Source organism: Dama dama, chromosome 14 (genome assembly GCF_033118175.1).
Source record: "Dama dama isolate Ldn47 chromosome 14, ASM3311817v1, whole genome shotgun sequence".
Classification (NCBI taxonomy): domain Eukaryota; kingdom Metazoa; phylum Chordata; class Mammalia; order Artiodactyla; family Cervidae; genus Dama; species Dama dama.
This window is the reverse complement of record NC_083694.1, coordinates 48,990,915-49,000,862: the sequence shown is the minus strand read 5'-3', so window position 1 is coordinate 49,000,862 and position 9,948 is coordinate 48,990,915. Positions and strand designations below refer to the sequence as shown.

At 51.4% G+C, this 9,948-nt stretch overlaps 1 protein-coding gene and 1 non-coding gene across 2 annotated transcripts; both read left to right on the top strand.

The window, feature by feature from the left end:
• The first annotated feature begins 2,221 nt into the window (after positions 1–2,221).
• LOC133069747 (small nucleolar RNA SNORA26) lies at positions 2,222–2,344 on the top strand. Its single transcript, XR_009695971.1, has one exon. It is a non-coding gene; the product is annotated as a small nucleolar RNA SNORA26 (small nucleolar RNA).
• Positions 2,345–3,169: 825 nt separating this feature from the next.
• Positions 3,170–9,625, top strand: CTRC (chymotrypsin C). Its single transcript, XM_061159789.1, has 8 exons — positions 3,170–3,209; positions 4,637–4,728; positions 4,827–4,924; positions 5,796–5,921; positions 6,776–6,912; positions 7,663–7,808; positions 8,962–9,114; positions 9,611–9,625. Exons 1-8 carry the CDS (start codon positions 3,170–3,172, stop codon positions 9,623–9,625), a joined length of 807 nt encoding a protein of 268 aa, XP_061015772.1.
• Positions 9,626–9,948: the final 323 nt, after the last annotated feature.

Below are 9,948 nucleotides of genomic sequence, written 5' to 3'. Positions count from 1 at the left end.
ATGTGAGATACATGGGCCGCCGGTCCCACGCCAGGCCCTCCACCATCAGATGCAGCTGGGAGGGGCCCTAGACTCTGCCACCGTGAGAACCCACTCTCCCAGCCCAGGCAGGGGGCACGGGAGGAATAAGGAGTCCTAAAGGGATTAAGAGGCCAAGAGTGGGGAAGGGAGGTGGCTCCTTAAACCCCAACCATGTCCTGGCCTCTCAGTAAACCTCCCCACCACCAAGTCCCAGCCCCCAGCACCAAACACTGAATCCCTCACTCACCCCCAAGCTCCCTACTTTCACCTGGTTTTGAGGAGAAATGCTGCCAGCCCCAGGCCTGCCTGCTTAATGGGCCCCACCAAGGATGTAACAGCTGCCACCCAAGAGTCCTGTCCCAGCAACTAAAAATAACAGGCCCCATCCTGGCACCTGCCCTGTTTCTCAGGCTCTCACCAGCACCCTCACTGACTCCCAACCTTGGCATCGCTTCTCTTAACGTTCCCCACACCCCCGAGCCCAGCCTCTGCCAAGTCACTCATGGTTATTTTTCCAGCATAGTCTGGCCCTGAGTGGCTGACTGACATTAAGTGCCCACATCCTGGGAGGCCCCACTCCAGGTCCTGGAATACACGAAGGTCAGCAGGATAGGATGGGATTTCAGCATCCTCGGAATCTCAAGTCCTCAAGTTCATTTGGGGTTTTTTTGTGGTTGTTGTTGTTATTTTTAATTTTAATTTTTTATCAAAGTATAGTTGATTTACACTGTTATGCCAATCTCTGCTGTATAGCAAGGAGACTCAGTTATACACATATAGGCATTCTTTTTATATCTTCTTTTCCATTATGATTTATCACAGGAGACTGAATATAGTCCCCTGCGCTATAACAGAAGGGCCTTGTTGTTTATCCATCCTATTTGTAAAGTTTACATCTGCTAATCCCAAAGTCCCAGTCCTTCCCTCTCCCACTCCTTGGCAACCTCGTCTGTTCTCTATGTCTGTGAGTCTATTTCTCCTTAATAGATAGGTTTGTTGGTGCCATAGTTCAGATTCCACATATAAGTGATAACATAGGGTATGTCTTTCTACTTACTTCACTTAGTATGATCATCTTTAGTTGCATCCATGTTGCTGCAATAGCATTATTCATTCTTTTTTATGGTTGAGAAGTATTTCATTTGTATGCATGTCTTCTTTATCCATTCATCTGTCAATGGACATTTAGGTTGTCTCCATGTTTTGCCTGTTGTGAATAATCCTGCTAGGAAAATAGAACTGCATGCATCTTTTTGAATCTCAAGTTCATTTTGGACATGGAATCTGCAGAAAGGGGCCCTTTTCCCACCTGTGCCCATCAAGCTCCCACTCAGGATTAACGTGCTCTCGTTTGGGGCTCCCAGACCTTGGCCCAGAACATTCAAAGGAACGTTTATTACCTTGCCCAGCGGGGAGCTCCAGTGGAGCTGAACAGGATCTAATCCTCTCTGTGGCCCCAACCCAGAGCCTACACACAGGAGCTGCTCAGCTAGTTTGGGAAGAATGAAGGAATGAATGGCTTCAGTGTACTTACCAAGTCAGTGCCACACAGTCTGGGTAGGCAAGATGAGCAGCTTTAAGTTAATCCAACTCCAAGCCCTCTGCCTTCCAATTGCAGCAATCCACTCCCCAGGGCACCTCTCTGCAGATATTCACCAGCCCTTCTGGGGCTGTTTTGTCATCTCAGTGGTCAGAAGACGAGGTCAGCCAGCCAAGTGTCACCACCATAACTTTAGGCAATTTGAACCCCTGGAGTGATAGCGTCCTCTGGCCAGTGGTTTTCCCTGCACCAGAGCCAGGTTAGGAGGGGCTGGCACTAGCCACGCACACTAGTCATGCACATTAGCCATGTACACTAGTTGTGCGCCACAGGCAGCTCCCACCTCCGCCCAGTTGCTCCCAGTGAGAGCATGGTTAAATAACGCCCAACATGACCAGTGGGCCCAGCTCAGAAAACAGCTTCCAAACAGCACAGGGAGGAGTTCAAAGGAGACAAAGAAGAGAAGTCAGGCCTTGGGGCAAATGAAGTAAACCGAGGTCAAAGCTGAACCCCAATTGCCCGAGGCTCCAGGTGAAATTTTGGGGCATCCAGAGTAGCACTCAACCTTTATATCTAAATCACGGAATCTAAGATCTGAAAAGAGCCCACGAGTTCATCTGATCCTACATGCCCGTTGTAAAGAACGGGAGGCCCTTTCCAGTGCCCTTTTAAGGCTGACGCAGGGCCTTAAGAGGCTAACACAGGAGGGTAAAGAAAGTCTCCATAAAACCCAGAGAAGAGATTTTTAGAACTCCTCTGTGGATCCTGTCTGGAGTCACAACTGAACCAGAAGATTTTAAGTCTTAGCACTTACTAGTATGGGTATAGTTAATACCAAAGTCATTAAATTTAAATTTGACCTTCAATAAAGAAAGAAAGAAAGAACGGGAGACTGAGGGCCTTGCAGGGAGACAACTAAGCAGGCTCCAAGTAGGAATTTGGCCAACCAAAGCCTTCCAGGATATGCCAGGGCCTCAGCCTCCATCCACAGTCTGGGGGGAGAAGGTGTTGCAGAGCAGGGAGTACTCCAAGATCTGACAGTATTGGTTGAATGAGGGAGAAAGAAAGAGCTATAAAGACAGAGAAGGAAGCAGTGCATCATAGCAGTTTTTGGCGGTAGGCTGACATTTGAAAGGCTGACTTCAAACCCTGGTTCTGTTGTAGTGCAGCTGTGTGACCCTGGATGGTCGCTGACCCTCTGAGTCTCAGCTTTGTCACGTTTAATCAGTGGACAAGAGTGTCTACTGCGTGTTGTTGGGAGAATTAAGGGACTGCAAGAGTTACTGAGCATGGCAACCAGCACATAGTAGGTGCCTAGTAAACAACAACTAAAAAGAATGAGTCAGGCCAAGCAGCGTGATGGGGCCCCCATACCTGCAAATGTCAGAGTTTGCTCTGTCTCTGGATATTTGGGAAATCCACGCCGCCAAACCAGCTCCATCTCTGCCCAAATTAAACAGTAACCACCCAAGGTCAGGGAAAAGGCCTTGGCAGAACAGGTTTCTTCCAAGTGGTGGCTCAGCCTTGACGAGGTGGGCCTACCCCCCACCTGCCTATAAGTGCTGCCCTGGCCACCGCGACATTCACCTGATTCTGAGCATTCACAACATGTTGGGCATCACGGTCTTCACCGCGTTCCTGGCCTATGGTAAGCTGAGGCTCCATGACCAGCTGCAGCCATCAGGCTGTGAGCTCGGACAAGGATGGGGGCAGGGGCCCTCTGCTCTCCAGGGCTTTGGGAAAGGAGCTTTGGGGTTCAGTGTGGGTCTAATTACTACTGATCAGCTGTGTCAAATGAGCTACTTGCCTGCTGGGCAACTCTGCTTCTGAATCTGTGAAACAGGGCTCATGATCTGACCTCCCCAGGGTGAGGATGAGCAGTGAGGTGCAGAAAGATGTAGCATCAGCCTGGGGACACAGAAGATGCCTCATCCCCGGGTACCCTGGGGACCATCGGGGGGCCTGGGCTTCCCAACTGGCTCAGTGGTAAAGAACCCTCCTGCCAATGCAGGAGATGCAAGTCCGAGCCCTGGGTTGGGAAGAGCCCCTGGAAAAGGAAATGGCAACCCACTCCAGTATTCCTGCCTGGGAAATCCCATGGACAGAGGAGCCAGGCAGGCTACAGTCCATGGGGTTGCAAAAGAGTTGGACACGACTTAGCAATTAAACAATATCGGGGCCTACCTTTCCTGGGATCAGCATCTCTCCTTTGGGGATTCTGTGTTGGCACAGAGGATGGCAGCTTTCCATGTTGGCAGACTTCTCCCAGATTGGGAGTCAAGGAACTTGACTCGAATGTCACTCTCTCTCAGCAGGACCTAAACAAGTTACATCACCTCTCTAAAGCTCACTGGCTCTTTTTGGCAAATAAGAGCACTTCATTAAGAGTCCTCCAGTTGATAACAACAGTAGCTGCTCCTGTGTACTCCATGTTTACTCTGTGCCAAGTGCTCTGCTAAGCCCTTGACATTCCGGAGCCAATTTTATTCTCCATCAACCTTGAGAGGCAGGGTCTATTAATATAGACCCATTTTACAGATGAGGACCCTGAGGCACAGTGAAGTTCACTAGCTTCTTCAAGATCACATGGCTGGTTAGTGGTGGAGGCAGAATTTGAGTCTGAGTCTGCCCAGCACTTGCTCTTGACCATGCCACAGCTAGGACAGTCTGGAATTCTGTGGGTTCCATGTTCACACATCCCCGCCATGCTGTGGCCTCAAAAGGGACAACAGGGTAAGGATGAAGAACACAGGTATACCTGGGCACTCTCACCAAGCCAGCCTACCTTGGTGTTTCCTTCAGTGGTTTAACCCTCACTCTATACCAGACCTTTTGCTCAACTCTTCGTATGCATCATTTAGTTCTTAGGACAAACTTACCAGGTTAGTGCTATTCTACCCATTTCACAGAAAGGGAAGTTGAGGCCCAGCACACTCAATGGATTCCCCAAAGTCTTACAGGAAAATCCAAACCCAAGTCTGCCTAGCCCCTAAATATGTGCTTTTTCCACCTGTCCCTTCCCCAGTGAGACACCAGGCACCCTCACCTGTGCTCTCCCTCTCCTGTCTCCCCCAGCCTCCAGCTGCGGGATCCCCATCTTCCAGCCCAACCTATCAGCCCGCGTGGTGGGAGGAGAGGACGCCATTCCTCACAGCTGGCCCTGGCAGGTAAGCTCACCGCCGTGGGGGTGGGAGGCGGGGTGGAGAGGGGTGTGGGGAGTGGGTCCCTGGGGGCTGACACACGCTCCTTTCACATCCTCCCCCAGATCTCCCTCCAGTACCTCAAGGATGACACGTGGAGGCACACGTGTGGCGGCACCTTGATCACCCCCAGCCACGTCCTCACAGCCGCCCACTGCATCAGGTGAGCCGGAAGTCACCCAGACGCCCCGCCCGCTGCTCTTCCAGGGCACACACTCCAGACAGCGGCACAAACAGGCTGTTCATATCCAGTAACTCAGTTGTCCATTTATTCATTCAACAAGTATTTAGTGAGCGCCTACGATGTGCCAGGGAACGTGGCGGTGAAAACGCAGTTTGTGCTCTGCAGGGAACTTATTATATTCTAGTAGAAGACAGAGTGGCAGGCCATCCAACAAGTAAATATGTAACAAAATAAGTGGTGGTGAAGAAAAACAAAGAAGCAGGAAGAGGCTAAAAAGTATGAGGAGTTCTATTTTAAATGACATGGCCTGGGGAAAAGCTCTCTGAAAAGGGGATACTTGAGCTGAGATCTAAAGAAAGGAAGGGAAGAAATCTCTGGTCTGGAAGTAAGGTGTCACAGGTGGAGGGAAGAGCCGATGCAAAGGTCCAGAGGAGGGAGTCCATTTGGCATGTTTGAGAAATAAATTGGAAGCCGGTGTGGCAGGAGCGGATTGTGTGAGGGGAAAGGAGGAGGTGGCTAGAGAGGAATACAGGTGAGATAATGCATGCCAGCAGCAGTGTGGACTAGTTCATCTTCACAGCATCCCTGGCAGGTGAGTTTCGAGATTATCCCCACCTTACAGGTGAGGAATTGAGGTCCGAGCCTGCCCACCCAGCAGTCAGAACAGACTTGACTCCAAGACCAGGGTCCTTACCCTGTGCCCTAGGAAGGGTCAATGGGGTGAACTGTGCCTTCCCCCAAATGAATCCCACAGTGACCCCAAAGCTGCATCACCAGAGCCCCAACTTCCCTCTCTACCTTGCCGACCCGTGGGGGCAGGACCCTGACTTGGCCCCCTTGCTCTGTCCAGCAACACCCTGACATACCGCGTGGGCCTGGGGAAGAACAACCTGGAGGTGGAGGACGAGGCAGGCTCCCTCTACGTGGGTGTGGACACCATCTTTGTCCACGAAAAGTGGAACTCCTTCCTCATTCGGTGAGTGCCCAGCTAGCCATCACACGGCCCCTAGGAGCAGCTCAGAAGAAGAGGGGGTCCCTGATATGGAGACAGAGCCTCATCATGGGCCCCATCCTCACCCTGAACAGCCCGCAGATGATGACTTTACGCAAAATAGCAAAATGCTAAGAGAAGACGGACACCCCTCCCATCCCCATCATTGACCAAGGGGCTCCAGAAAGTACACATGGACTAAGGATCCCGAGGGCCCCGTGGTATGTTACCTGAAGTCTGTCAGCCAGGGGATGAGCCAGCACTCCCCATTATTGATGCTTACTGCATGCCTGCCCGCATTGCAATAAGCACTTTATGCACCATCTCTTATTTAATCTTCACCACAGCCCAAGACAAGAACGCGAGGATCAGAGAGGTTAAGGAATGTGTCCTAGGTCACACAGCCCGCTAAGTGGCAGAACCACAAATCAAACCAAGTCTGCCTAGGGTTGTCCGCTTTCATTCGGCAACACAGAAACATTAAAAATTGAATCTGCAAGTATTTTTACCGTCATAATTTCCAATTTGCTTTAGCTTAATTTCGGTCGATACAGTGGTTCAATTACAGTGGCTCAGGCTTCTGCTCTTGTCACTCCTCTGTTAAGCCTGTCGTGATGTGAAGACACAAGTAGGGGAAGAAGCTTCACCTACAGGGGCAGGTGAGGCAGATCATTTGTTCCCCGGCATCTCTGTCCACCAGTAAAACCTGGCAGTCCGGGATATGTGCAAAGGACCCTGGTCACCCTTGGCCTGACTCCCGACTCACAGGCCAGGCCTCTCAGCATTTGCTTGCTGCACCAGGCCCTCCTGTCATTCACCACCTCCACTTTGGATTCCAGCAATGACATTGCCCTTATCAAGCTGGCAGAGACTGTGGAACTGAGTGACACGATCCAGGTGGCCTGCCTGCCAGAGGCGGGTGCCTTGCTGACTCAGGACTACCCCTGCTACGTCACTGGCTGGGGCCGTCTCTACAGTGAGTATAGCCCCTGGTAAATCAAGAGCGCCTTCCTGGAGGAAGCGGCTCCCACAATAAGCATGCCACCCACATTTGCCCACCAGTTTCCTTTTTGCCTTAACATCTTCACATCTTCTTAAACTGTGTAATGATGGCTAATATTTAGTAAGCACATACCATGTGACAGACACGCCAAGTGCATATAAAGGATGCTATAAGAATTTGTCAAGGACTTAGAACAGGGCTGGGCAGCTACTAAGTGCCATGTAAGTGACTATTGAATCAATGAAACTAACCATTTGGGGTAGGGGATTAGATCATATACCAAGTATATTCCAGTGAATGGAATTCTCAAGTAAATTACAGCTGAATGTAAAGGTTAAATGCAAATAAATGAACCTACAGAAGACTTAGAAGAAAATAGAGATCAGTACCTGGAAAATTTGAGGCTGAGAAAAATCTTTTAACATGTGACACCAAAGGTAGAGAACTACAAGGAAACCATTGACAATTAAAACCCCAGAACATAAATTAGAGATAAATGGTAGTTATTTCTTGAGGGTTTTCTATGGGTTGGTTTTACCTTTCCAACCCTTTGAAGGGTCTCTAACCCAGTTTGGGACCATTGGCTCAGAGTCTTGCCTCTCAATAAAAGGCATATATGTCCCTCAAAGTCTGGCCCAGCCCCATTTAGCCCTCTGTTCCCTGAAGGCATGGAGCCAGGGCTTCCTGGGCTGCCTGTCCAGTCACCACCCATTCTCTCTCCAGCCAATGGCCCCATTGCCGCTGAGCTGCAGCAGGGCCTGCAGCCCGTGGTGGATTATGCCACGTGCTCCCAGAGAGACTGGTGGGGCAGCACGGTGAAGGAAACCATGGTCTGTGCCGGAGGCGACGGAGTCATCTCAGCCTGCAACGTGAGTGTCCAGACTCTGCACCCCTGCCCTAACGCAAATGGCCAAGTGCTAGGGGCAGGGAGGAGAGCAAAGGAGTGAGAAGTGGGGAGACCCCATGAGGAACCCTCTCCCTGGGGGGAGACTGAGTCCCAGTTGGGTTCAGGAGACTTAGGAAAACCTTGTCACTGTCCCCCTTCCTCTCCCCTACCAGCACTACGGCCAGAGCATGAAGGCTGAATGTCAGTCTCTGGGTCTGAGTCCCAGTCCCACCCCTTCATAGCTGCATAACCTTGGGCAGGCCGTTTGACCTCTCTGAACCTCAGTTTCCCCATTGTAAAATGGAGCAACAGTAAGCACAGGGCTGCTGTGAGGACTAAATGAGTCTGACGCGTGTAGAAGAGACTTCATTCAAGTCCGGGCACACGTTCCATCGTAACGTCAACTCCATTGCTCCAGGGAGACAGAGGACTCAGGGAATCTGACACAGAAGCAAGAAGCATCTAGGGAAATCAGAGACTGTCCCATTTTTAAACACAGGACCCTTTCCCCACTTCCATTTCCCTCACTTTCCTGGGTCTCCTACACAATTCCCAGCATCTTCACTTCTCTGGGCCGCTCAGACTCAGGCATGGGACACTGAGGCACAGAGAGGGTTCTCATCATCCCAAGATCGCACAGCAAACCACGACTTAAGCTGATACTTTAGGGCTCCCCGAGGATAAAGGTCCGGAGAAGGCAATGGCACCCCACTCCAGTACTCTTGCCTGGAAAATCCCATGGATGGAGGAGCCTGGTAGGCTGCAGTCCACCGGGTCGCGAAGAGTCAGACACAACTGAGCGACTTCACTCTCACTTTTCACTTTCATGCATTGGAGAAGGAAATGGCAACCCACTCCAGTGTTCTTGCCTGGAGAATCCCAGGGACGGGGGAGCCTGGTGGGCTGCTGTCTATGGGATCGCACAGAGTCAGACACAACTGAAGCGACATAGCAGCAGCAGCAGCAGGATAAAGGTCAAGTCACTCCCAAACCATATCTTCTCTCCCTCCCTCACTATATGGACAAGCTGAGGTCAAAACAGGAGGTACCAAGGCAGAGAGGCCAACTCACATGCCCCACTCTGACCCACCCCTGTGGCCCAAGCGTCCTTCTGACGCCCACCCCACCTGGTGCAGGGGGACTCGGGTGGCCCCCTGAACTGCCAAGCTGAGAACGGCAACTGGGATGTGCAAGGCATCGTCAGCTTCGGCTCCGGGCTGGGCTGCAACACCTACAAGAAGCCCACGGTCTTCACCCGTGTGTCTGCCTACATCGACTGGATCAACGAGGTGGGTGCACCTCCCTGGCCTCCTTCCTCACTGCCCACCCCTCACTTGTTCCTCTACTCATTCCTTCACTCATTCATTCATTCACCTGCTCAAGAAGTATTGATTGTTTACTGCATGCAGCCTTGAGTCAGGTGCAGTAAAGGAAATGGCCATTGACTCCCCAACCTTTTAATCAATTTGCTTCAGCAAACACTTCTGTCCCAGCCCTAGGCTCCCCACCAGGGCTCCCAAAGGTGAAATGTGGCCCCAACACAGGAGAGGGGGTGGCATGGATAGCCATCTATCTCTTGAGGAGGGACAGGGTTCATTTTGGGAGTAGGCAGCGTCCTGAGCCCACTTGCACAGTGGTGGGAAGTGCCGAGGGGGCCAACCCTGGGGACAGAGGCAAGCCTGGCTCATTAAGGCCTGGTACTACCTGCTGTGCCTGCTTGTTCCTTCCTTCCTGGCTGAGACTCATGCCACCCTGAGTCCCTCACTCTGTTCTCTGCTTCTCCAGAAACTGCAGCTGTGATTCATCCCCAGGAGCCCAGGCCACAAATCCTGACAACGGCAATAAACCTCTTTCCCCCTCAAGCTGCCTGCTTTCTTTTTATTTATTTATTTATTTGACTGTACTCGGGCTTAATTACAGCACTCAAACTCGTAGTTGCAGAATGTGGGCTCTAATTACCTGACCAGGGATTGAACCTGGGCCCCTTGCACTGGGAGCTTGGATTCTTAGCTCCTGGACCACCAAGGAAGTCCCCTGCCTTCATTCTTGATTCTTGTGTCCCCTGCGGGTTCTCTGGGGGCTGCCCCTTCCACACCAAGGATGCAAAGAGAGGCCCCCTCATT